General features: G+C 45.5%; 2 protein-coding genes and 1 long non-coding RNA gene across 16 annotated transcripts in view; 1 reads left to right on the top strand and 2 right to left on the bottom strand.

Annotated features, from left to right (window-relative positions):
* Positions 1–1,320: 1,320 nt before the first annotated feature.
* axin2 (axin 2 (conductin, axil)) lies at positions 1,321–26,806 on the bottom strand. Of its 4 annotated transcripts, none has more exons than XM_086184113.1 (11): positions 26,740–26,806; positions 15,076–16,002; positions 13,056–13,187; positions 10,531–10,633; positions 8,611–8,751; positions 7,997–8,526; positions 7,733–7,909; positions 7,406–7,621; positions 7,170–7,295; positions 6,330–6,482; positions 1,321–3,690 (listed from the first exon to the last, which is right to left on the bottom strand). In XM_086184113.1, the coding sequence occupies exons 2-11, from the start codon at positions 15,882–15,884 to the stop codon at positions 3,564–3,566; spliced, it is 2,514 nt and encodes an 837-aa protein (XP_086040239.1). In that variant the 5' UTR covers positions 15,885–16,002; positions 26,740–26,806; the 3' UTR covers positions 1,321–3,563. The 4 variants fall into 4 exon arrangements, 3 of the variants coding, with proteins under 3 accessions (XP_086040239.1, XP_086040238.1, XP_086040241.1); XM_086184112.1 differs by lacking the exon at positions 26,740–26,806 and adding an exon at positions 17,171–17,732; XR_015109949.1 differs by lacking the exon at positions 26,740–26,806 and adding an exon at positions 17,171–17,735 and having other exon boundaries at positions 3,551–3,690; positions 6,330–6,477; positions 7,091–7,295.
* cep112 (centrosomal protein 112) overlaps positions 15,926–27,698 on the bottom strand; it is a 109,787-nt gene continuing 98,014 nt past the window's right edge. For 8 of the 11 annotated variants that reach the window (XM_086184107.1, XM_086184108.1, XM_086184110.1 and 5 more), the window contains 2 exons: positions 27,282–27,346; positions 26,507–26,804 (listed from right to left, as the gene is read on the bottom strand). In XM_086184107.1, the coding sequence (XP_086040233.1) occupies positions 26,801–26,804; positions 27,282–27,346 (69 nt within the window). In that variant the 3' untranslated portion in view covers positions 26,507–26,800. Of the gene's footprint in view, positions 16,003–26,505; positions 26,805–27,281; positions 27,347–27,698 lie in introns of those variants that run through there. The other 3 variants (XR_015109948.1, XM_086184109.1, XM_086184101.1) reach the window with 3 other exon arrangements.
* LOC147245147 (uncharacterized) lies at positions 20,130–27,521 on the top strand. The gene is made up of 4 exons (XR_015109950.1): positions 20,130–20,542; positions 21,477–21,644; positions 27,046–27,118; positions 27,216–27,521. It is a non-coding gene; the product is annotated as an uncharacterized LOC147245147 (long non-coding RNA).

The following is a 27,698-nucleotide window of genomic DNA, read 5'->3' as shown; positions in this document are numbered from 1 at the left end:
CAATGCCATATGATACAATGCCATATGATACAGTCAGAAACAATATGATACAGCGCAGTTTGTCACGACCTGGTGCAATGCAGTGCCATACTGTTTTTGCTTGTGTTGCTGCATTAAAACACAGTTAACCATAAATTTCTCATGTCTTACATGCCCTGCTTCATTGAGAAGAGTCCTTGATCTTCAGCAGGGAACCTTCACCGCTGTGAGCTCAGGACCAGCCAAATAATGTTCTATCAAATCTCATCAAAGGTTGTGAGGCATTAAAAAAAGTCCTTCAAACGTCCCCCAAATACCCACCATAGCAGTGTACTGCCTAGCTAACCCAGTGCACACCTCAAAAAGATGACCCTATCTAAAATAGCCCATAATAACACATAGCTCAGTTCACAAGGCCTTCTGAGGGTGGAGCGCTGCTGAGTGAGAGCCTCTTAGTACTTAAAGAGTCCAAAGGATGGCCTTCAAGTGTATGCACTGACCTTTGCTGATAAAAGGCCTGAAAATGGTATTTTAACAATATCATGATGCCCTTTCAATATGAAAGGCAGCATAAGCAACACTCTTAGCCAATGTGACTTAAAAGGAGGGAGGGTGGCGGAGAGGAGCCGCGCGTGCAAAGTTGTGTGAAGATACCAGGGAGCGTGTCTGTGAAGCCAGAAGCACTTAGGTGTTTAAATTAATTATGAGAGGCCGCCTCGCACGCACTCTGATCATAGTTTTCTCCTGTTTTCTTACACAAATGTGCGTCTCAACTCCATTGAGGGAAAACAAAGGGTTGACATTTTAAAAAAACAAAACGAAACAAGAACCTGTTGGTCAAAAATATTTCAAGTGCACATGGAGCGAGTCTAGAATGCACTCCGAGCTGGGCTTTTTATGAAAACACTAGTTTTCTCTGTAAAGCTCTCGTAAACTATCCTGATACTGTGTATAGTGTATAGTATGTAGTCCTACATGATACTGTATTGTAGTACTAATTCAACTGCTGTACTTTTGGTAAATGTGGAAAAAGTTGATGGAAAAGTAATAATTACATCCTTCCAGTGACTTAGAAAGGGTTTTCAAGATCTGGGATGTACAATTGCTTCCAGATCACATCTTACTTGTAATATTACCAGTCGTTCAAAGTTATTTTTTGAGATTTCTTGTGTAGAAACCAACCAATATACGGATCACATGACATCACACAAGAACACTCTTGGGTATATTGAGGAATCGTCTTTTTTATTAATGTTTTATTATTGTCTATTTTGAACGAAATTGGAAGCAAAGATACAAAAACAGTAATTCTTAAAAACCAAAGTAACAATGTATTGATTGACAGAATGGTACGGTGCTGGGACAAAACTGGGACATCAAGTAGATCACTGGAACCCAGAGATGAAGTATTTGATTTGACTCAGCTAAAAATAAATCCTAAAAACTACAGTTTAGTCTTTGTCTGAGCAGCTTTTGCTTCAAATGTTCATCTGTCGTAAGAAATTACATAAACCTATTACAAACATTTAATTATCTACTTGTGAGTCACAGACGGGAAGTGTGCGTCCGGAGACTCCAACCTACAGTCTCTACCTGCAGGTTTTCCTCTATTCCAGCACTAATTGGGTTGGAGCACAAGACGTTTTACACTCACAGTTCATAAAGTGCCACAGGAGGCCGAGAGCGCTGCCATGTAAATAGCTGGGTGAAACATACTTATGGTACGTTTTTGCCAAATGTCTCATTATCACACACTTATGCACACATACACACACACACACACACACACACACTCCTGCACTTAAATGCACAGAGGCTCTGGTGGCCAAATTAATGCTGCATGTTTTAATTTCCAACAGGGAGTAAATTAAGAGCTGATAATGGATGCAAATCAGGTGGAGATTTCTCACTGGATCCAAGGAGTTGTACTCCTCTCAGCAGGGGTGTATGCAGTCAAGTTTGCTTCTCACACTCACTCACACACACACACACACACACACACACACACACGTAACTCCCCAATTACAGCCAGGAAAATCCATTCAACTCCCCATGACACAAAACAAGACAAAAACCATAGGAAGCCATTTGATAATTTGAAAAATAGAACATTTTAATAAAGGCTACATCTCTTCATAATTTCAATAATTAAAGTACCGAGGCATCTTTTCAACTATAGAACGCATAATTTACAGTTTACGAGTGGAACCGAGGAAGCCATGAAAAATATTATAAAACATAAACATGATGAAACGGATACTAAACTGCATAAAAATATCTTTTCAACATAACGGCCCCTTGTGAAAACCAAGGGAGTAATAGGACCCTTAAAACGGGGTAAAACACGGCAAGAATCCATGTAGCTACTGTACTCAATTACAACACTATGGATATAGTGTATACCACCACCACCACCACCACCATCATCATCATCATCATCATCGTCATCACCTGCAGCTCATAGTGCAGGATTGCAGTACACTCAAGCGACTCAGTCACACATATAGGTTAAGCACATCGGGGAGCTCATTATAGAGCTTTTGTTGGTAAATATTCATATGGATGTAAACAGTTTGGGGACTGGAGGACCCGTTCAGGACCTCTTAGGAAATACGTAGGCGATTTGTGCAATGCCTGCGCCACCGAAACAAAAGGCACTAAAACAAGACGGATCAAGGCTAGCTGGGCAGAGTCCCAGAGAAGGGAATTAAACATTGATAGCGTTTTTTTCTTCCTTTTTTCTTCCATAGTACACTCAGGGCCCTTCAGAGCAGATGGGGACACAGCCACAAATAGCACTGCAGTAGTAAATATATTATTGAACGTTAAGTGATAGAGAGCCATTGTCAAAGCTTCAGCAGTTACGTCTCTAGCCAAGAGATCAGAGATGTCCCACCAAATCCCCAGGAACAGGAGCGTGTGTCTGTTTGTGTGAGGGTGGGGTGGGGTGGGGGGGGTTATTGAAGAGGTATTTCTGAAGTTCTGTATGGTGGGCCAACAATGAATGAACACATTTCCTTTGCTTGATGCTCAGAATCACACTTGTGAAAATATTTGTGTAGTTTACCAAGCAGCTTGTCCATGAAGAGTAAAAGAGGTCGGGGCAGGGATATTTCCAATAAATAGCAATAGAAAACTTTACACTACAATACAAGCATCACACTACAATGTCATGTACATGTATATCTGCATATGGATAGTAGCAGAGTGCTAGCGAGGGCTCGTGGGCGGGGTCAGTCTGACATGTTGAACCCACCGCCTCGCTTCTCTGTCGAGTGGTCATTCACCTAGAGTCTCAAGAGTTTTCTCCTCTGGAGTTGTTTCAGTCACTACTTTACTTCAAGACAGTCCAACATTATCCAGAGCTGGTCCTCCTCATCCTCTTCTTCCTCCTCTTCTTTTCATTCAGTCCATCTGCTCAAAACTTCAACATTCAAATCCAGTCCAAAAGTCTTAGCTTAAGACGCAGCAGTTGTGCTTCGTTTATGTGTTTATGTGTGTGTGTGTGTGTGAATATGAAGGAGTACATCCTTGGAGGTGTGAAGTGCCTGTCTGGGGGGTGTAATCCACATCCCCGGGAGGTCTCACTCCATCCTCTCCACCTTGCCCAGGATCTTGCCTTCGTAGGTGGGCAACAAGGAGCCGTCATCTGACACCTCCTCGAACACTGCGCCGCACTCGAACTCATCACTGGCCTTCTTGAAATAGTACCTTCAACAGAGAGACAAGAGGAAGTTAATACTCTGATTCAAGCTGCAGGAGAAGTTCTCTTCTAAAAGAACCTGTGAAGGTCAAACACCAAACTGGGCCTGCTGAGTCTCTAGACTCAGGGGTGGAACCTAAGAGGCTGGCTCTTTTCATCCCTTCTTCCCTCCCCTCCTTCTCTCTTTTACTTTTCTCCATTACGCTGTTGTGAGTTTTGCCCCAACTAACGGGCTAATTAGGCCATCGTGTAAATGAAGGGGTCCTTTGACAAAGCCTGAAATTTTGGGTGCCTGCAAGTCTGCCTGTCATTACCCCCCTCCCCACCCACTCCTACACACGACTGCTTGTGCACACGTGAGAAGCACAAGCTTTCAATTGCTCCTCGTCCTGCTTTCATTATTTCAGGGACAAAGAGAAAAGGACGGAGACAAAGTGCAGGAGGAGGAGAAACAGCGAGTACACGGTGTCCTTCCTTGCCCCTGTTGATAGCACAAGCTCTTGCTGAGGAAGGGCAGCCGACTGCAAACTTTCTGAGCGCATGTGTTTGTTGGAGGGGGGAAAAAAAGAAAAAAGGAGGGGCTTCTCGTCAGCCATGACTTCACTGGGCCATTAATGATGCAACCCCACCCCCCCAATCCTCCATCCTCCCTTAGAGGAAGAGAAAGCAGCAGGGGTGAGTTAGTAAAGGGGGTCTCAGAATTCACTCATTAACTATGTAATGGAAAAATGCCTCGATTTGCTCCATGTGTGGGGGGACTGGAATGTGTGTGTTTGTTTTTAACGAGTGGAGGCTGACAAACATGCAGTATAAAACTCAACTATAGTCTTTGCCTGTGAGTCGGATATTCCTATCAGCACCAGGGTGGTCATTAATAGAAAGCAGGTAGAGCCTCAACAAAATGGAGCGTCCCAGGGCCATGTGGTTAATCTGGGGGTCGGGTCCTAAAAATGAACCTTCTGAATAATATCAGATGGGTTGTGGGTGGAGAATATGAAATACATTCCGATCTCATAGATATAATCCACATGTATTCCACAGTGAAGAGCTGCGGTTCACTGACAGCTTCGATTTTTTTTTCTTCAGGAATCTCGACTCTTAACTGTGGCTGTGTGAAAACAGTGGAAGTGAAATGTCCATGCAAATGTGGGCGGGTTCAAAATCGGAGAAAATAATTTGATCGTGTGGGTGGCGGGTGGATGATTTATGTGAACATGCGGCTTCTGTCAGGAGATGCGCGCATCACTAATAGGAGGTCTCTCAGAGGGAAATAAAGAGAGTAAATAAGAACATAAATAAGCCAGAAAGAGCACAAGACACGCCTGATAATTGTCTTCTATCTGCAGCAGGAAGAAGAAAAAAACTGTTCTACGCTTTCAAAAAAATCTTCAAAGAACCCTGATCTTTTCTGCTGAGGAGACAGTCAGAGAGAGTCTGAATTTCCACTGGAACATGTTTTATGTGGCTAGATCCCCCCCCCCCCTCCAAGTTCCCCCCTTCTTTCTCCGTTTGCACTGACATCTGGCACCAATATCGTCTGGCAGGGCCCGGCAGTACTGTTCTTTGTTGAACTGCTGCCATGTTGAAATGACCCAACTCCACACATTCTCTGGCTGCTATTAAAGAGCCGCGCAGCTCTCCTTCCAAAAAATGTGGATGGTATGACACAGGAACTGAGATAGTGAGCCAGAGAGAGAGACAGAGAGAGAGAGAGAGAGAGAGAGGAGAAGCAGGGGCAGTGGGGGTGTGGGGAGTGATGGGGTGGTGTGTGTGTGTGTAGGGGGGGGGTTATTGGGTGGTGGGGGGTGAACACACAGAATGCTCATCGTAGCTGTTGATCCAAAAACACTGCACATCTGGATAGGAAGAATAGACGAATAGGTTCCTTGACTTTTCTCGAGAAATCATGTGATAGCCGCTAACACAATTCTTGACTCATGCTCATCCTTGAGACCATGGCAGCCTCAACCGTGAATGTTTGATCTTTTGCCTTTAATGCCCACTGGAAAGAGGCAATCAAACGAAAATCTCTCCGCAAACACATCCAAGCTCTGCAGCCTCAGTCATAGCTCTTAGTATGGCAAACAAGAGGATCTGGCATTTAACAACCTGTCTTTCAAAAAAATATCCATAAAATGATTAAAACGTGTGTATACAATGTCCGCTCAATGTGTGCACAAATGTACAAACATCAATGTAGAGGGAGAGGAAAAAAAAGCACCCTGATAGCATCAGTGAAGAATTTGCATGCTGGCCATTTGTGTGAGTCTTTGTTGGTTGAAATGAAAGGGGCCGGGGCTTCAAAGCCATGTGTATTAAGTGTGCCTTAGCATGGAAATCAATACCAGATGGGACCCAAATCGCTGCAGTTCAAACTCTCCCACTAACCCTCACACCAACCCCCCTTCCTTTTCATTGCCCCCCCAAACAAACACACATAAAAACACTGACAACAACACTCCTCAAAAGCAAAAAATAATTGTGGAGAAAACAATACTTGAGCTCTGAGGTCACGGGCGAACTAGAATTAAAAGATATAAATATCTGCATTGTAGCCTACGGCAACTAAGCTAGCTGATGTTTGTAGTTCCTGCTTCTGTGTACGGTGTCACCGTAGGTGAGATTACCGTTTGATTCCTCTGCTCACCTGTAGTTGCCCTTCTTGCGTAGCTGCTCCTTAAAGTGGCCCAGGGTGAGACTATGGCTCTTCATGGTCCTCCGGTAGGGGATCTCCTCTCCACAAAAGAAATACGTCACCACCGTCTCCCCGCCGCTTACTATAGCCTTCTTACACTCTGTCCTGTCAGGAAACACAGGGAGAAGAATGAGTGGACAAGCTAATAATACGTATGATAAAGAGAAATCATGCAGATACAGAAGACAGCACTGGACTAGAAATACAGTAACTGGCTAAAGAATAACACTACAGAGAGAGTGTGTGACCCAGTGCCACCAGTAAGTGTGTGCTTGTGTGTGCATGGAGAAGGGGTACAGTATTATCAATTCCCCTTCAGCTATGTCCAAGGCTTTGTAGGCCCACTTCAGAGGAGCTCTCTCGCTTTGCTAAGCTCTGCTCGCCCCAGCCAACTGCCAGCTCACTGAAGGACAGCCAATAAAAATGATACATATATATGAAAGGGATGTCTCAGTCAGGTGGTGCACTGACTACACATTCCCCCCACACAGCAAAAATACACAAGATTCATGCAAACACAGAGGCTGAGCCAGGCCTCTGTGTACAAAGCTTAAAATAAGCTTTGCAAAGGGGGTCACCTTCTCTTTTGAGTAAAATGTATGTAGGTGTATATGCACATGTATGCTATGTAGGTTCTGCACATGACTACTCGTCTGTCTGCCTACATTTTGAGTGCAGGTGACAAGTAGGAAGAGTTAAAAGGGTAGAAGTACACTGCAAGGCTGAGAGGAGGAAGAAGAGGAGCAGAGAGGAGGAGAGGAGAGGGAGGGCAGGACGCTAGAGGCATCGTACTCTTCTGATCGGACGCTGGCGCCGGTTATGGGGAGGCCTGTGGGGATGGGAGTCAGAGGGACGGAACTCCCACTCTGAACAGGCACAAGGTGGTTCTTCTCTCGCTGGAGACTGGACACTGAATGTCTGCAGAGAGTTATGGAGAGAACTTTGTTAATTTTATTAGTGATACACAGTGATATCTGGCACGAAGGAAGAAAGTAGTCTGAGGAGAAGTGCTTCTAGTTTCTGTGTACCTTTGCTTGGTGGTCTTGGTGGAGACCTCTTCCAGTCTGCGGCAGGCCTCCTCCAGCTGGGCCAGAGTGTTGGGAGGGGGCAGGGGAGGCATAGCAGGGTCTTGGATGAATGGCTGAGCTGGCTGGTGGCCACGCAGGTGGCCACAGCTTCCACCACCGCCCCATGTGTGTGTCTGAGTCGAGGACCCTCCAAAAGATTTTTTGATGCTTTGGGTACTGCAAGAGAGAAAGGCGATCAGACTACAGGCAGTCACGTCATGCAAGATGAGAAAATATGACCAGCCAGAGTTCTTGTGTTTGAAAAGTCAGACTACAGCCCAAGCTCACCTGTGAGACTTATGCCTGCCCTGTCGTTTACTTTCCAGTATCCACTGTAAGACATTCTGGGCAGGATCCGTTGTGTCGGTAGGCAGCTCTAAGGGCCCACAATCCTCCATACACCTCTCCGCTACACCATCTTCAGCCCCTGAACGACACACACGCCTGGACAGAGAGCTGGAACGCCTGGGAGGAAGAGTAACAACCACTGTTATATTATTATAATCAAGTTGCCAACATGGGAATATTTGGAGGACCCTTCCAGGAACTGACCCCATGCTGGTGTCTGTTGAAGTGGCTCCACACATCTCTCTGCCCAGGCTACGGCTGCGCTGGTAAGGCTGGCAGGGCTGGCATTCACCATTGCTGGAGCACAAGCCATGTACCCTGAACGCTGCCTCCCTTTCAATCTGCTCCTTAGACTTGGGGCTGGCATGATGGTGGATGTAGTGGTGATGGATGTGTTTTGTGCTCTGCCTGTTCACAAGGGACCTGCTGGGGCCTGACGCAAGAGTAAAGGCTCCTTGGTCGGGACTGGAAATGGAACTAGAAGGCCCAGTCCTCACCATGGCCTTCATTCCGAATCCTGGCCGAGTGAAGGGTTTGTGCTCTGGTGAGCTGGAACGAGGCGAGTGCCAGATGACAGTAGGGGACTGGCAGCCAGGGGTCTTTAGGACACGAGAGAGGTGATCATCCAAGATGGCCTGAGGGTCCTCATCAGAGGAGCCAGGGAGGAGGGTCAACGGGTGGGGAGAAAGCTGAGGAGCGCTTCCCATGATCTCTATATCCTCTCTTTCCTCCTCCTTGTTAAAACAAGATGGCATAGAACATTATCTATTTAAGAAAATAACTTAAACTAAACCTATAAAAAAGAATCTCACACAAACCTCTTGAATCTGCTGAAGCCTCTCCTCCAGAGAGCTGATGGTATCCTGCTCTCTCTTCAGGCTCTCCAGGCGGGAGATGAGCTGGGCCGCAAATTCTGCCGGCTCCATTGGGACCACATCTTTGGGAGGACAGCGGGTGCGCTTTGGGAAGAAGGAGACACATTAACTATCGGATCATCAACAAGCTTCACTGACGCACATTCGACAAGGCTTCGGACCCGTCTCGGCTGATACATCTACATTTATGACACGGTGCCTTCTCCATCTTTGGCAGCACTAATCGGGGCTTGCTCATAGGCACCCAAGGCTAAGGGGTTATTTCAAGGGGTGGCTGGCCTGGGGTATGGTCATGCTGGGTGAGGCCTCGGCTGGTTCTCTCTGTCATCATCAGCAGGCCTCTTTTTAAGTCGGCTCACATCAAAGGCTTCCTCAACAAATATTAAACACCCAGTGGGGGGGGTGTGTGTGTGTGTGTGTGTGTGTGTGTGTGTGTGTGTGTGTGTGTGTGTGTGAGGGGGGGGGGTGATAGATAGATGAGAAGCAGTGACTTTACATCTAGGAAAAAAAGTCACGTTTAGACAGGGGGTGGAAGAGAACTACAGGGAGGAAAGGATGAGGGAATTAAGAAGAGTCGAAGCTCAGATCCAGAAAAGTGTACAGGAAGGGAGAGAAAAACAAAAAGAAAAGGTGGAGATAAAAGAAAAGATGCCGCATAAAGGATGGAAGCTCAGAAAGGTTGAGGTACTTAGCACATCTCTCTCTCCATGCATTCAGCATATTTGTGGTACAGTATTGCGATAGCATGAGGACATGTGTGCACCCTCGTCTTAAATTATTCGCGTTTTTGCAGTGAGGCTTTCTTGATTTTTCTTTCTTTTTGTTGTTTCTCCCATCCCTTTGTAGTAAGGATGAAGGCGAGAATAGAGCGAGAAAAAGGCGTTCTGATGGAGCCTGAGGGTGGTGCACCATGGGAATGGCAGCCATCGCCAAAAAATCAGATGGGAAACAAAAACAAAAGTGAAAATAAAGCAAAGGGGGACAGTGAGAGAAGAGTGGCGAGAACCGATCTGTGGATCTTTTCCACACAAACAGTTGATGCATGTCATGATGAGGAAAAAAGAGGCTTACACTTGTTCTTTTTTTATTAAAAAAAAACAACAACGAAAGTCTGTTTGAACACTTTCCTCTATTTTGGAACTTCTGTCCTTCGCAAAACCTGAAGTTAGCTTCTATTAAGCCTTAAGCTAAAAAGTCCCCTTTGACCCACAGAAAGCTCACATGACATGCTCAAACTCTTCCCTTAGATCCCCCTCTTTCTTTCTTTCTTTTTTTTTTGGTGGTGGAAAAAAGGGGGCCAGCTCTGTTGGAAGTTGTCACTTTCCTGTGCGTATGCTCCATTCATCCTTGGATCAAAGCGCTGCGTGTGCGTGCATGTGCATGTGAATGTGTCTGAGTATCTTTGTGTTTTTGTTGGGGGAACCAGGCTGATTTCAGAGCCCTCGGGATAAAGCAGCAGAGATCTTCCTCATCTCTCCCTATTCTCCATATTTACATCACTGGTTAGGGAAGAAAAACCCTGGTGTGTTCTGAGCGCCGTGGCGATAAACAGCTTAGAGACCTCCCCGTCTCCCGCAGACTTCAAGGAACCCTAATGGGGGTGTAGGTGACACCAAAGGTAGCAAGGGGGCTCATGTTTGGATGTGTGTGTGTGTGAGTGTGAGTGCACGCGCGTGTGTGGAGGCTGAGTCTTTGACGTTACTCTTCAGATCTTTGCCGGTGTTGTTGAATTGAGAATGTGGAATACAGTTTGTGCGGTACTATTCATAGAACCAAGAGAGACCCGGAACAGAGGGTGGTATGGAAATTACACTGTGGTATCCCGGTTCGAAAAAAAAATTATGTGCATGTGCGTGTACTTACAGGGAAAGCAGGAAGAGAGACTTGGCTGTTCATCCTCATGTTACGCTGCATCTCTCTGTGTAGTTGTTTCTTGGAGCCCAGTTTGTAGGGTGGGATGCCATCTCTGAGGGTTTACACACACACACACACACACACACACACACACACACACACACACACACACACATCACAAAGGTTAATTACTCAGTCAAAAAGTTTAAAGACCAGACAGTCATTCAGGAAGATGCTGGTTAGTGGGCAGATCAAAACCGACTTCAAGCAAGATGAAATCTAATTTATTACATCTCCAATTTTATTTTTCTTCTTTCAAGCTTAATCTGATATAAGAACAAAATGAGACACTTAATCATGTTAGCATTTCTAATCTTGCATGTGTGTCAGAGTAGAGACACGTTCCTGGGTGAGGTGTAAGGAGGTTCCGTTTGCCCTAGATATGGCACTCCATTCAACACTTCACACACCACAAACACATGTTAAGCTGAGGATACTGTTAGTATTCACCCCTCGTACTTATTCAAAGAGTTTCTGCAGGACAGGACCCAAGTGTGTAGCTAACCTGGTTAAATCTATCTGAGGGACTGAACGGCTGACCGGCAACAAAATCTGAAATCAAACAACAGCCAAGCTCCATCTTCAAACTGTGGCAGTTGACAGTATAAAAACAGTCTTTTTCTCCCATGCTAAACAGCAGTTTCCTGGTGACCTAGCCTAACCGAGGAACACTTTTCCACTTCTGCTTTGAAATGCCACAGTCATGCGCATAAGCAACTGCCCCCCCCCCCACCCCTCGCTCCCTCCTCCCATCTTCATTTGGCAAGCGCTGCCTCTGCCTCTGATCTACGCACATCAAAAGGCTGGTTTGTAAGATAAGGTAATGTTTGAAGTCTGCGCAGCTGCATTCCCCAGCGTCCAAGCAAATCCATAAATAAGATATAAGCAAAAATTCCCCCTCCGCCACTCTCTTTCTCTTCCCACCCAACTGCCTCCTCCCCTGTTGTTTCCCCCCCTTTCTACACTTTTCTTGATCTCTAAATGGGATTCAAATGTTTATGTGTCCTTTTAACTGACCTAAAGTGTGGCAGATATCCTGTTTGAGGCCAGTGTGAGTGTGTGTGAGTGTGTGCGTGTGTGTGCGTGCCAAGCTTTGTCACTGCAATGAGCAAAGTACAACAGAACAGGACAATATGGGCCTTGGCTGTTGGCTGTCTAGAGATATGCCGGAGCGCAGGACTCCCTGTTGTAAAAGACTCTTTATAGCAGTCATATTCATGTGTAGCCCAACCCTCTGGCTGAGCTGAACATCAGCGTCTCCATCTTAAATGTATCATTAGCTTTGTCATGGTTAACCTTACCGTTTTGCTGACATCATCCACGTTATAACTTTTACACCTCCCTTATGACATGAGCTAAAGACAAATGATTACCAGGATGTGTCTGTTACACAGCCAGCTGACCTGAGCCCTCCAGGCCTTGAGCAATGACCATAAAGTGACCTCATAGCGCCTTGTCACTTTAGTGACATGTGAATATGCTGAATAATCCCCAAGAGGAACGAGGCCTGAAGGCACGTACAGAGATAAGAGCCAGTAACAAGTGAACAGTGGCAAAATGCTTTTGTTCTGACACAACGTGATTCACAATTTTAATAACTGAGGGATCAAGTTCAGGTCATCAAAATTGAAATACATGGTGGTTTTGTTCGTACGTGATTGGCCACGCCACGATTCTGCAGATGACAGCAGATTTGTCAATATTGAAGATAATCATTAGTTGCAGTCCTACACTGCTTTGTTAAACCTGTGCCAATGTCATCAAATGTATCAAGTCTTTTTGACTTTACTGAACAACGAGTACACAAAAAGAAAACAGTGTTCAAAGATGGAGCTTGGCACTGACACCAGTGTTATATCCTGCCGGCTCAATTGTCTTTGTTTTCTCTAACAGATTGACTAAGAGGCAAAAACACACTAAACCAACATCAAAGAACCAAAGAGCTTATGTGTCGCTTCAGACTGCCTGTGTCTGGGCCAAAAAAACTTGCAAATAAACACACCATAGTTTAGCTGACGGTTAACACACTCAAACCTTCTGAGTCTGTGTGAAAGGAAATAAGACTCCATTCCAGCAGGAGGCGCTGGTATGTATTTAGGTACTTCTTATGGTTAATATATCTGATAAATACTTGCAAACGGCCTGAGGGTTCTTGACTTAAGTTTTTTCGCTCCCTTAATTCAGTTCCACGTCTTCTGCAATTATTTGCTCATGAGAGAACGACATCCCTCAATATGTGCTACTGGCTGGGGAAGTTGGTGCCAGTGTGCAGGACACAAAGGAAATACCAGGAACACAGACGCTCACTGATGACCCAACATTGACCATCAGCGTGATGTGTCAGTGGCTTCACACTCCCTTCACCTGGAGGAGCTGACAGCCCTTTTCTTTACTTTTCCACAGCATCTCATTTCACATTCCACATATGCACCACTTACACTGTCACACTCGCGCAAACATGCATATTCACTTACACGCTGCTGTCAGTCACGGACATGGCATCATCGGTCAACGCGTCGCTGGACACCTCGCTGTCATTGGTGCTGCTAACGGGGGCAAAAGAGCCAGCGTGGCAGGTGCTGACGGAGTCTCCTCTCTTGTATGATCTGGAGAGGTTACAACAACAGATATTAGATCAGGACAGTTTCTAACAGGTGGATGACATGTCCTTGCTACTTCCTGAGGAGCAAGCCAAGTATTTTACTGGGTTTAATGATGCAGAAAGGGAGTGTGTATACTGTCTGTACAGTATAGGTGTTATTACTAAAAATCAGACCTGTAAAAAAACAATCTGACTGGCTACTTTGGAACCTAAATACCTCATCCCCTCAAATCCAAGTTTGCACTTTGGTTTTTCTCCTAATGTCCCATTTATGTCCCCTTAAATAGCCCACAATTTCTCTCTTTCCATTTCTCTCACTCTTTCCTCAGCATTCATCTCCCGCTGTGCATGCATCCTTGCCATGGTACAGGAGGAGGAGGAAGGGTGGGTTAAAAAGAAAAAAAGTAAAGAGCGGAAGCATGAGAATGTGTCAGAGAAGGAAAGAATGGGGAGAGGAGAAAAGCGGGGTCTCCATGAGGAGAGAGACCCAGCATGCTGTAGGGCCCCAGCTCCAGGCTGACCTTCAGAGGGGGCTTGCAAAGAGTCAGGTATTTAACACAGCTGGCCTTGCATTCTTCCCTCCCTGCCTCTCTCTCACCCCCTCATTTATCCTTTCTCCTCCCTCCCTTTCTTTCATGAGGTGCACCACTCCCCTCCTCCTCCTCCTGCCACCCCTCTCCCTCTCTGTCCTTCCTTTCCGCTCTCTTTCCCCTCACTTTCGCTCCAAAAGCATGCCTCCTAGTCCCCATCCCTGAGTTTTCAAAAGGAAAAAGATAAAAGTGGAGAAGGCGGGGGAAAGCAGCAAAGGAGGGAATCAGAGGAGAATTGACGCAAACAAGAAAAGAGGGAAGAAGAGAGTGAGAGAGTTGGGGTGGCGGTGGAGGGAGATGTTGATTCTGCACTGTAGCTCCTGCCGTTCTGGATTTTTTTTTTTTTTTACTTTTCAAAGAGAACCTGAGTCAGATGAGAAGAGGTGAGGAGAGGGAAGTGGAAAAGGGAGAAATGGGTTCCACATGTTTTGAATCTGTATGGTGACAATGGGAAGGGAGAAAAAAGAAGAAAAAAAAGAGAACTATTCTACTAGCTTGAAAGCCAGTGATGGGAACAATCCACCATCCACAACCCTACCAGCACTCACGAACTAGCTGTCAATCCATATTCTCCAGAGCAGGTATCGTCTGCTCAGTCTGTCACGTCATTATAAAGTTAAGATCCTGGTGCGACTTGTGATTTAGAGGCCCATTAGCAACTCACAGGGTGTGCCAGTGTCGGCACCATCTGAGAAGACTCAGTCACCAACGGATTATCTGTATTCAACTTTACAGGCCTATAAACCCCTGGAAGAAGTTATACAGGTTTGAAGTGTGATTTCACCCTCTCAGATGAGAAAGGTTGCGATAAATGAGCAGAATAATAAAAGATCTGTTTCACAATCCCAACTATAGATCTGCTATAGATGTGTATCCCTGCAAAAAGGCTTGAGGACAGTGCGGTTCAAGAGAAAGCATAGCATAGCAATGTCATCATCTATTATTTGCTGGCTGGGGCCAGAGCCAGCCCTGCTCTGTGAACTCTACCCGTGGAAGACGATCCCTCATTCTGCGGAACTATTTCAAAGGCCCGGAAATCCAGGCGAGCGCCAGCAGAGGGCTGCTGCTGCTGCTGCTGCTGGAGATGGTGAGATGGAGAGAGGGTGCCAAAGAGAGCCAGAGAGTGAAAGACCTGACAGTTTTAAGAAAGTTAAGAGAAACCCTGAGGTGATACGGAGGGAGGGTGCATAAGAAAATGCTTCAAGGTGCCAATAATGTGGATTGTTGCTTCTGATGTGTACAGCATGAATTCTTTTCTAAATCTAACCACAGATTTATAAAAGAAAGGTCTTGCAGCCTTACCTGTAACCCCCCTCCATCATCTCCACTGCCCTCATGGACACGGGGGCCCTTTGCGTTTTTGCTGCCAGCCCAACCAGCGCTTTGGCTTTGAAATCACAACTCCACTCCTCTTCTTCATTGAGAGTAGGCAGGTATCCACATACTACTTTCAGGTTGCCCAACCCGTTTGAGTTGACGTGACTTGGGTTTTCTCCCCCAGTCCTCACATACTCGAGGTAAATGTCAGAGGTCAGAAACATCTGGTAGGCGTTCTCCTCCATATTGGTTTGGATTTCAGTCTGTGCCTGGTCGAACATTGCCGAGTCTATGTGCTGCTTCTTGATATTATCCCGAATGAAGGTTTTAGTTGCTGGCTTCAGCTGTTTGGCAACAATGCTGTTGTTTTCTATGTAGCGTTTGTAAATGGCTTTGGCGACTCTCTGCGTTTTGGTATCCTTGAGGTCCATTTGCCTGAAGCCATTGCAGGCGAACCAAAAGTCTAAGGTATCAACACATTTCTCTCCCTCCAGGAAGGTCCTAAAAAGAAGAGCACCGTCCTGGTCCCCGAGGAGAGAGTGCAAAGACTTGGTCCACCGGGAGAGTGGTGAATCCGGGGAGGCACTCCCCTCAGGCTCCCCAAGACCATCCTCATTCCTCCTGGCTGAGGAGCCCGGAGAGCCCAGCAGAACAGATTTAGGGGATTCCAGAGGTCTCATCATCATGAGTTTGCCAGGGTAGCAGGGCGCCTCGCCCTCCTCCCCAGGCACAGGGGGTCGAGGAGCATCTTCTCGGAAACTACTGGCAATATGGTCCATAAGCGGCCAGCTCATGGCTCTGAAGGCAGAAGGAGAGAGCCTGTGTGCTGTTCGCCTCCTCTGAGCTTCTACTGTAATCTCCTCACTCTCTTATGTCAGCGGGGGAGCTTCTCTCTGGCAGCCCGTCTTCTCTCTAAAACACAAAGTATTGATCTAATCAAAACCAGATCCGCCCCAACTTCAAAGGGAGCGAGAAGCAGCAAGAGTCTTTTCAGAAACCTCACTGACTTTTACAGAAAATACAGGCTAGTCCACAAACTGAAAAACCGCTGCAGCAGCATTACATAAACACCAGCTCCTCACATCTCAACACAGATTTCTACCGAGGCGCTATTGGATAAGACGCAAATTAGTGCTTTTACACATCACTATCGAGCAGAAAACCACCTGAGCGACACCTGGACTGATTCTCATTTCCATTACCAAACACTACAAGAGGTAATTCTACATATGCAAAAGAAACTAGTGGGGGTGGGTGCCATTAATAAATCATGTATCCTCTAAAGCGTTACGCACGGCTTTATTAACGCTTCCGGATCAATCACGCTCGCAGTCAGCTCGCTGCAGGAACGCAAACACATGTCTTTCTTCATCCATGCTAAACTGAGGGGAGCCCGCAAGTACCTGTAGGACACCCGATGCGGGACAAACCGGTCGAGGTCGAAAAATGTATCCGAAGTAGTTGATGGGAGTTAAAGCTGGCGAGTTCGCATGCTGGCAGTCGCTCCTACGTGGTCATACAGGGGTCGTTACTCATGTTTGAGCTTCTCCGTCGTATAGTTTTAACGGCTGACATGCATTTGTCACTTTAAGGGTCTAAACTTGCCGAGCATTATTAAAAAAAAAAAAAGATTAAAAAAACAGCAGCTCCGGTGACCATTCACAAACCCCAATTCTTCTCAAAATACTATAAAATAATATTCAATTTAACCGGGTGTATTACACCCCCCCTCCGCGTTTTTAAGTTTCTTCATCTTATATTTAATGACACTTTACGGTAAAATCTTAAGTCTACTGAAGTCTCAGAGCTTGTGGGGGGGAAGGAATTGCACCAAACGAGAGGCTTTTTTAAAATTTCCTGTTGTAACTTTAAATATGAAATAAAAAAAATAATAATCGGAAAGAAAATGGCGAAAGTGTTAAAATAAACGACTCGATGCTGCTCTTTAAGAGTTAAAACGCCCAAAAAGCGGTTCATTCCTTCTAGAACATTACTTCAAAGGCGAGTCAACAGCACATCAAAGGGAACTCCAATGAAGGGGGGGGGGCAGTTCTAAGAGGAACACACTCTTGTAACTTACCATCGATCCACGAGTTCGTTCCTCAAATTTAACTCCTTTACTTGTTTTTAGTTGTTGTTATTGTTATCCATACACACACACACACACACACACGCGCGCGCGCGTATAAAAAAAAAGAAAAAGAAAAAGAAAAAGCGCGTGTTATATTCCACAGTCGTCGGCTCCGCGTCCGTCCACATACAGTCCGTTCAGGTTTGAGTCGGTTTCACGGAGAGAAAAATGCACTCGAGAGGAAAAAAATACCGCTTTCCTCCCTCCTCCTTTTCTCCTCCCAGTGGTTTCAGGCTGCCATGCCGCGCAGTAGGTCTCTCCTGTAGGCGACTCCAACACCAACTGAACCGAGAGGCTGGGGCAGCGCACTTCAAAGTAAGGAGCCGACTGCCGGGTCCCGAAAGATGCATAAAAACAATTGCAGCACGCATTCTTTAACACGAAATATATTTATACATATTAAAAAGAAGCAAACATTCCCAGATACAACCACACAAGATGAACAATATCCTAAAGGTTGTTCGGTTTATTTCCTGCGCTGCGAGGTTTTATTTTTGTTGTTTTACCACTCTTTTTTCTCCCCCCACCCCCAGATCATGAAGTTGCATCTACATTGTGAGGACCTTATCAAAGACAAGCGATCTTGAGCCAACTCCCCGAGGCTTTGGAGCGTCAGAAGTAACTGATCTGCCGCCCCAATAGCATTATCGCCACAATCCCTCTGTTGCTACATACACTTAAAAGACGCAGGGATTTTTTTTTTCACTCTCTCTCACTCTCTCTGTCTTCCCCTGCATAGTTTTCAAAATTAACCCATCGGAGTCTCGTGAATGCACAAATAATGCATGCAAATATATAAAACGAATATTTAGGTCACAAGAGTACAAGTCAGGTAAAATAACGAACCTATGCTATTTCTGATGCAACATTCATGCTGAGTCATACTGAATCACAATAGCTTTTTTTTTCTTTTTCTTTTTTTTAAAAAGCCCACTCCAAAGAAAAAGTCACTTTTAACCATCCACAGACTTCATTTCTGCTCAGCAGCATGTTGCAGTAAAACCTCAGCGCTGTTATCGCTCCACAGCTCCTACCAGTGGCAGTACAGGCGCATGCATGCACACAAAACATCTGCTCACTGAGGACAAGTTCCCTACAGGATGTTAACATGTCATTTAAGCTACACAGGAATTACACACCTCTCTCTCTCTGTCTCTGAGTCACCCCACACAGGCGTTCAGTTATACATCCATTCACCGGGCAGCGGTGGACACTCCGGACGTTTCCCTTCATCCTTACTGGAGATGTTAGTCGCGTTTGAAGATCAGCATCAGTGGTATTTTGGACAGGTCTTTAGTGTTCACCACAGGGGAGCCTTTGACCAAGATGGCCGGCTATTTTCTTGAAAGAGAGACTACAGTACAAATACTGAGGGTGTTTGTGTGTGTGTGTGTGTGTGTGTGTGTGTGTGTGTGTGTGAGAGAGAGAGAGAGAGAGAGAGAGAGTGTGTGTTTGAAACCTTCTCCCTTGATGCTAAACTTGCCATCAAGGTTAATCAAAGAGGATGTTTCTCTTGTAGAGGCCATAGTGACGAAGGGATTGCTCCTCCTTTGAAAGGCCACTGTTGTTCTCTCACAGCCTGCATGGTAACGTATTTTCCACAGAGCAGTTAGACTGTGTGGTTTCTATGGAAAATGATGGAACTGCTAATCTATACAAGAAAAACAACAAGAAAACAATGACTTGAACTTAAAAAAAAACGACAAAAAAACCCCAAATGACAAACTGAATCAGGTTTTTTGTGTGGAAACTAGCAAGCGAGCAGAGAAGCTAAAGCAGCTAATTAGCTAATGTGGTGAAGGGATGTTAGCTGAAATAGTTAAAAGTAGCAGTGGATTAAAACAATTAGCTTAACATTATGAGTTGCTCAAATGAATTGATAGCTGGTAAAATAGTTACTCTGAAGATATATAATAGTCAAAAGCTACGAAAGGGAAAACAAATACACTGTGGCGGATATAAAGGAGAACTTATTGGACTGAGAAATTTCCAAAGTTGATTAAAAAAAACAATAGGGGAAGTGAATAGAACAAAAGTAAAAAAGCCTCAAGAAATTCTTATTCATCTGTTGCTTATCTAATCAAAGTACTTTGTACTGTCTGGGTCTTCTGTGAAGTTCACAGGTCATCTGGCGGATAAACAGACAGGGGATCTGTCAATCTGTCAATTTCAGAGAGTAAGAATACACGGACAGTTGCTGCATAGTTGTTTAGGATTAGCAGAGATGCCTGACCACAGAGAAACTTCCCTCTCAGACTACAAACTGATAAAGGGACAGACAGCCGTACTCATCCAACACATCTATATCGACCCAGGATCACCACCTCAGCAGAGACCCTGCGTGGACGTGCTTTGAGGCTGACCTCCGACAGTAAACATGCCAGAGTGGAAATCCCTCGCCATGCACACGGCCTAGACCCCCTACCGGTACCAGGGGCCAGTTGGGCTCTCGTGTCCTGGCCTTGTCAACCCCCTCTGTGGTTCACGGGAGGTCCCCTTACAGGTTAGATCTTCCCTGTTGGCCCTCAGGAGCCGACCCTAAGTCTGAGACTGACCACAGAACAGGGGTCCTGGCTCCTGGCCCTGTAAAAAGACCCTTGAAAGAGGGTTTGGAGGTTATGGGGTGTAACTGTCTCCTCGTTTGGAGAGATATTATTACAGGGACAGGTCAGCGTGACTGCAAAGGGTACTATAGATAGAGAAGGTGCATAAATCACATGCAGGCTCAATCAGTACTTGAAGTGCTTCTCCCTTTTTCATGTACATAAACTTCTGATGTCATGAAAAACCTCTTATCAAAAGGTTTTCTATGATGAGGTCTCCTTAGCGGCTCGGTGTGTCGTAACTGCTACTAACCACCTCAGTTGCTGTCATAAACACTCAAGTGTGTGTGTGTGTGTGTGTGTGTGTGTGTGTGTGTGTGTGTGTGTGTGTCTACCGGTGCTGTCCTCATGGTGCTGCAGCTCTGTGATCAGTAACTGCTCTCAATTACAGTATTGTGTGCCGTTCCTTTTTCGGCTTGGGGTTAAACTCTTTGCAGACCTCTTTGAAGTATTCATCCCTTTATCTCAAGCCAGAGCCAAGAATTTGGGGGAGGACAATGGAAAACGAAACCAAGAGGGAAGCTTATGGCAATTATCAAGCAGAGCCATGAGGAGGAAGTCAGCTCGCAGCGAGAAAGAAAGAGAGGGAGCGCAGATAAAGAGAGAGAGAGGAGCCAGCCGATGTAGGACAGGGGGTTACTGTTTCAAGTTTGTTTGGTGTGTACACACCCCAGACAACAACCGACTGCCGAGAGGAAATGGAGGCTACCTCTTCAAAGTAGGTGACAACAGGGGGACAATGGCCTCTGAGGGGAGCAAGGAGCTGATGAGAGGGGCTCAGAAGGTGTGTGTGTGTGTGTGTGTGTGGGGTGGGGTGGGGGGGTCAACACACAACATGAGACAGCAACCCAAAGTGTGGCAGAAGAGGATGGGAGGAGAAGGATGGAAGAGAGAAGTGCTGTTGTCAGCAGAATCAAATGGCACGCAGAGAGCTGGAGAAGATATAATTAAAGTGTGGAGTTAAGACAGGCTTTGAAGTTGGACATGGTTCATAATACCCTTAAAAGTTAAGGAAGGGCAACAATTCGCCAGTTTGTTATGGGGCTGTTTTGAAGGAGGAAGAGGAGAAGAAGAAGAAGATGAAGAAGAAAAAAAAAAAGAAGAGCGCGGGTGATGGGGAGTTTGTTTTTGAAAGGGTTCAGTTTGAGGGGAATGAAGTTGGATTTCAAGCGCCAATTGGCCCCAGAAGGATGGGTTTTTGCAAAACAGAGAATATAAAGTGCGAGTGGGAGTCAGCGCCCACCTGTGCATTTTGATGATGGGGAAGAGTGTGTGAAAGCTGGAAGTGGGAAAGAAAAATGCGTCAGAGAGAGAGAGAGAGAGAGAGAGAAAGGGAGAGAGAGCGGAATAGGGAGACAGGTGAGAAAAAGAGAGAAAAGACTATGAGGAAAGAATGAGACATGAAATAGGTAGGGAATTGGCTGCGAAGGAAGGCAGAAGAAATAAAAGAGAAGCAAAAGGAGAGAGGGGGGGTTGTTGAAGGTTATTTATTGGTTTTTTCCCTCGTTTTAATCCCATTTTGCGCTTGACTTTTAAGTCTACCAATGTATAGAAACAATGTCGGATGCACTGTCTAATCCCGTTTGGGCCATGAAGCTCACTCCACACTGACAGTAATGACTTTCATTTCCTCTGCTTCTCGCGCCATGCAGACACTTCACAGGCCGGACGCCACTGTTCCGCCATGCCTGACAGGACAGCGATCCCTCTACGAATCAGTCTTAACCTGAACCCCGGGCGTCCCTCACTCATCCTTAATCCATCGCTTTAACCCCATCTTCCTCTTCCCTGACGGAACACAGGGTTCCCGGACCGGTGAGGTGATTAACTTGCTCTTTCATTCAACAGATGACAGATTTGATCTCATTCCATCACTTCCTGTCCCTCCATTAGAGGGGTGTCAGTATGAGGATAGGGAACAGCAGGGGTGTAGCTCCAAATCCTGGGCCGCATACACTCCCCGAGGGCCCCCTAGAGGGGATCCAAATGCTCATTCTAGGATTTTCAAGGTTCCCCTCCCATTGAGGGCAAACGGTTCACAGAGCGACCGTGTCCATATTCAGAGAAGCAACATGTCTACAAAAATATGTTGTTTATGTGCGGCGGCACGGTGGTTAGCACAGTACCACCGTCACCGACACAGCAAGACAGTTCTAGGTTCCAAACCTGTGGCTCTCGGGGCTCCGGTTTCTTCCCACAGCGATGCACCAGTCAAGAAAGTACCACACCTCTCGCACAATGTCAGCTGGGATTAGCTCCAGCTCCCCATGACCCTGTAGAGGATCAGCGGTACCGCAACCCAGGTAGGGTCCGCTTCCGTGGTCCAGGCCCGGCTGGAAGAGTGGGGCTTCTGCACGGTACGGTTGCACGGACTGCTGATGTGGACGGCGGCCAAATGTGTTTTGAGTGTACATACAGAAAGAAAGCAAACTCCCGCAGCACGTTGAGGCTGTGAGAACTTTAAAATATGATGAATGTATAATAATGTATCATGCATAGATAAGGAATACATTCTGCCACCTTTGGAAATCTGGCCCGTGGATCCTGTGCTTCTCAGGCCGGGACTTGAAACATCAACATAGCGAAAGAGGCCGCTAGCAAACAGTGTCCTAGCTGCCTCTTTCGCTATGTTGATATAAGAGACAGAGGACACAATAAATAAATTTAAAGACGAATTTGACTGAAAGCGCTATTATTTTTTGTTTTTAAATATTGCCAGCTCTTACATTAATATTAGTTTTGTGAATGACTTTGGTTGCACGAATCTTGAAAAAAAAAAAATTCATGTCATAATAAATGAGAAAACTGCCCATTTTCGCTGCAAGGTTTTTTGAGAAAAAAATATTTTTCAAGAAGTGCCACGATAAACATCAAGTCATTGCAATGATACACGTGGTTATGAATGGATGCTAAATCAAGACGATGCAAATGGAGACATCAGCTGCACATTAGCCCGGTCATTAACATCGCAGAGATGCTAGATACCCAGACAGAGACACACAGCAAGTGACACCTCCCACACTGTTGGGACTACATGGACTTCTGTCCGTCTGGTCAACCTACACTATCAGTCTGACGGCAAATTCATGTCACAATCGCACAAATACATCCTGCTGTGCCTTTTTCACTCGAGTTTGTTTCGCCTCTAACCCTTTCTCAAACCACACAGCTGCGTATCTGTCTCATAGCTCTTGTTGCGTTTGAGTGACAGGGTAGGAAAAAGGAAAAATCGCTGCCATAAATACCATATCAACAAAGAGAGAAAGATAGAAGCCAGGAGAGAGACAAAGACGCAGTTGCAAAAACACGATGGAAGACAGAATAAATATTGTACGTAAAACGTGTTGAGTGTGTGTGTGTGTGTGTGTGTGAGAAGTGTTGGTGATAAACAGGTTTATTTATGCACGCAGCGTACAGCAGCCAAATACAGGCCTCCTAGGGTCTGACTCAGAATACAGATCTATAAAAAGCTCTAGTGACACATGGCTCTCACACACCCAAACACACATGTGCAATGATTTTGTCAATCACAAAATGAAATGTACAGTCATTCCCAGAGCCTCGTCACAAGTGCATATTCATCACACATCACGTGTAAATCTCGCTAAAAGAGCGAAGGAGAGGCATCGCACGACCTCGGATAACCGTCATCAATAAAGCTCAAGAGATTACCGCTGGTGTTTTGAGTCATACGTGTTCAGCATCATGTAGAAATAAAATACATCAATACATCATCTGCATTTCTGAACTATGCATGGGCAGTTGCTCCCCATAGTGCACGAAATCCATCAAGGCATGTCGGAGACAGACCAGATTCAAAACTACAATCCAATATGGCCGCCACAGGGAGTTCGCAATAACAAGCTTCAGGGATGCAGCTTAGACCATCATGAAAATGTTTTCAGTAAAGAATGATTTATATTTGTGTATCGGACCTCACAGCCAACCCGATGCCATTGTTAGCCTACTTGTGCTCTGTTGAGGTGCTGTAAGTCTGCAATTACACTGCTGAAAGACTAGTTGGGTTTAAATATTGAACAGTAGCAAAATAAAACTTTGAATATTGCTGACAAAATGAAACGTTGAAAGTGAAATTGTGTCAAAATGAACATGTGGAAAGTTCCACTTCTTGCGAGCTGCACCTGAGGCTACGCCATGGGTTATGTGGCTACGCGTACCTACAAAACAGCCTACGGTGTCACTTTGATGTGTCAATAAAAACCAGCTTTTACAGTGTAAACGCTAGCTGGTTGTATAATTGTCTGAAGGAATTAAGAAAAAAGATGCGATTAACAGCGTTCAAAACCAATGCGATCCTGCCCAGACCATTTTAAAAAGAAAGGTAAAGTTTTGCAGGATTTGCTGAAACGCTTCTTGAGGTGCACCGTGGAGGCAATGGATGAGCGGCAGCAGTTACAATCCCCTGAAACGCATCTGACAGATAAAATAATCTATATTTAAAATTCAGTATGCGTCACAAAACATTTCCTTTTTTTTTTTCTTAATCTTGTCTGCAGCGGTTTCAAGTGTGAAACTGCAATCAACACTTTAACCTCCGGTTCAATAAACAGAGGTCACGAAAATGACACATGACCAGGCGTTACACAGCAGCCAGGAGCGCTACAGGCTAGTGTATAAAAGTCTGATGAGACTCGGGGAGCTCCCTGACTGCCCTTAACTGTTGTCACACAACAGTCTGCTGTCTGATGTTGAGATAACTGAGAGGAAGCAAGGGCTTTGATCCTTAATGGGGCCGTGTCGACTGTGTGGAAATGACATTCATGCCTTGTATTTACACAAGCACAATTATGGAGGCTATTTTGGTGGTAGACAATCAATTAGAGTGAAGATATGCCAGAGTAATAACACAGATTAAAGGAGAGGTTATGGCTGGAGCCTCTTTCGGGTGCCAAATGAACCAAACACAGGCTCATTAGAGAGTCTGTATCAACCTTTAGATAGACAGTAGCAGCAGAGTCACTGAAACTCAACCATCATGTCTGAAATAAAGAGAATGCTGGACACTTTACCAGCAGCTAAAACCTCCTCTTACGGTGGAGCCGTGTGTGGTATTTTCTTTCAAAGCTGGAGTTAGACGAGTTGAAATCAGTGGGACCAGAGAGTTAAAAAGTACAAAACCAGGGTAATGCTCAAGGGAACCTGTGTGAACCGGAGAGACGGTGAGATCCAGGAACGTATGGCAGTTAAGAGCTAACACGGGAACCATTAGAGAATTTGCCCGCTTGTCCAGTTGCATTAATTAAGCTGATGATGTCATAATGACAAACTGCGACAGAAAAGACACAGTTTTGATGTTGTGGTAAATTGTGGACATGGGTTCAAGATCACTTTGTATGGGATGGTGTGCCAATAAGGTTGGGTTGACATTTGTGTGGAGCACTCCGGGACTGGAGAAGTGCTTAGGGGATGTCACTTTTACTAGACTACGCGGTTGTGACCGCCATCAACAAGCTTGGTGTTGCGGTGAGTTTGCACGCTGTTGACCCGAGTTCAAGGCAATGCGTTTTCTCCTTTGTTCTGTATTCAGTCGGAACCTTCTCCTGCTGCTAAAGTAAAACTAGAAGCATGAAACATAAAACCTTCCTCTGTCCTTTACTCTTCAAACTATTTGAATGATTAATGAGTACGAGACACAGGAGAGAGATCAGTGAAGGAGTGGGATGTAGTCTGGAAGAGGGTCTGACAGTAGGCGGCCGGGTATGACGGCCTTGCCGGTAATCACTGACACATGAGGTACCAGCAAAATGTCATTCATGCTTCCTTAACTGAGCAAAAGTGTATCTTCAGCTTGGAAGCTGTGTTGCAACAGTTCTAACTATGTGCACTCTTTCCAGAAACAACAGTCGCTATGGAGGCTTTGTGCCCAAAGACTAAAATTCCTGTTTCTCAGATGTCGGCCTGACAGTCTGCTCTCCTTTCGTCTCTCCTCTCATTCTCTGCTTGGGCAGCAGAATCAGCACATCATATAAATACAGAGGGCTATAGTGTTTCGTTTGGACACAGCAGAACAGGTCACGGACAACACGTGGAAGCGCATGAGTGTAAAAGGAAAGCAATTCCAACGCAAATATGTGAAGGCGCTCTTTGAAATCAAATCTGATTTTTGGAATTTAATAACGCTTCCTTACTGTTTTCCAGGAAAAGATTCTTTTACAACAATCAGTATTCAAGCCCCAAGCATTCCTTACCTAATAGTTACACAAAATACCGAAAGGATGGGATATCATAATGAATCCAACCATCGGTCCATCAACTGTTATTATCATCATAAACCTCCGCACTTGGGAGACATGGAAGGAGACTTGGAGACCAGGCAGCGTTTCGGTGGACTCCAGGGTCTAATCATTCAGCCGGACTTGAGCGAAGCTGCTGCTGAAACACAAAGTGGTGGCAGAAGCAGAAAGACTGGGCCCAAGGACTGGAGTGTTTGGCCTCAAGTTCAAACAATCGTCTCACAGCACTCTTTATCTGAATGAACCACAACTACTCCCCCCCCTCAACCCCCAGCCCCCCCAGCCCCAACTACCCTTTACAGTTCAAATGGGGGCTTGAGCAGAAAGGCGATGTTATGAGAGAGATGGGAATTCAAGGTCTTTGACTTGAGTGTTAAGTTACCCAGCTAATCTTGGTGAACATGCATGTTGCGGTCGTGTAACAACAAGAGCAGCGGCATGACTTCCTCTAAATGAGGGATTAATTATGAGGAAGATGAAAGAGTAGGAAAAAAAAAAGCATGACAACAGAAAACGATGAAAAACTTTTATTAAAAATAGTGCGAAACAACTGATATCAAACAGCATTAATGCATTAACTTCAAGCATTAACCAAAAAAAGGAAAACGACATCAAACATAACGATGACTGTGACAGGCGTGTAACAGTCATAAATGCTCACGTCTGATTGGACGTCTGATCCTTCGTGTCCCGCGGTCGGTCACACTGTTGTTGTCCAAGTGTTACCTGCACAAAGAGCAGCATCCCAGTGTGAGATTTTCCTTTATTTATTTGTAAGAACGCCATCATGGATACAAATATAAGCAACTTCTATCTGATTGATGGCTCCTGTGAGCTTCTCAACATCACTTTCAGTTGTGAGGACGGTGGTTATTTACTGTGATGTGAGCGGCGGCGGCGGCATCAGGAGGCCTCTTATCACAGCATGTATAGATGCTTTTCATAAAGACTTAAATGTTTCTTACAGTCTGATGGATGGGATGTGAATCAAAGGCCTCAAAAGTGGAAGCTGACATCGCCAAAGACGTGTGACAAATCACGTAACGTATCTAGCACGAGTACAATTTATGATGGTCTTACTCGTCTGCAGTATCATCCATATGCCCAGTAACAGTATGTGTTTTTTTTGTTGTGCAGATGGACAGAGTACCACATGCAGTAAGCGCTGGTTCAATTTTCTCCCATCTAAACAATGGTGCTAACCTCGTGCTGCGACAGGCGTCCAGGTCCTCCTGCAGCAATGAGGCTCTCCTCTGAAGAAAGCTGACCTGCAACACCAAGACGCATTTTAACGCACAATGGAGAGGAGTCATCCTCAAAAAGTATCCTGGACGGAGAGGAAGAAAACATCAGGATACGGGAGGTGGACAATGTGCTTGTGCTTTTAGGTGGAGGGGGTTAGTTAAGTAGGGAGAAGTGGATGAAAGGCTTGGTTGTTGAGGACAGGGGTCAGGACAGCAGGGGTTGGGGGTCATGAGTGTAGGGCAGAGGGGTTAAGGCACATGGGGACAGAGGGAAGATTATGAGGCAGGTTAGCTGAGGTTAGGAGGCTGTGCCATTCTTTTGTTTGGCTACAAAGCAGCAGTTTATTTATGAAGTGTCTTTGGCTAAAGTGAAAAT

This window comes from Aulostomus chinensis, chromosome 18, assembly GCF_037954235.1.
Source record: "Aulostomus chinensis isolate RoL2024-O1b breed Wild chromosome 18, RoL_Achi_v1.0, whole genome shotgun sequence".
NCBI lineage: Eukaryota > Metazoa > Chordata > Actinopteri > Syngnathiformes > Aulostomidae > Aulostomus > Aulostomus chinensis.
The sequence above is the reverse complement of the archived record's forward strand: the minus strand, read 5'-3'. Positions and strand labels throughout refer to the sequence as shown.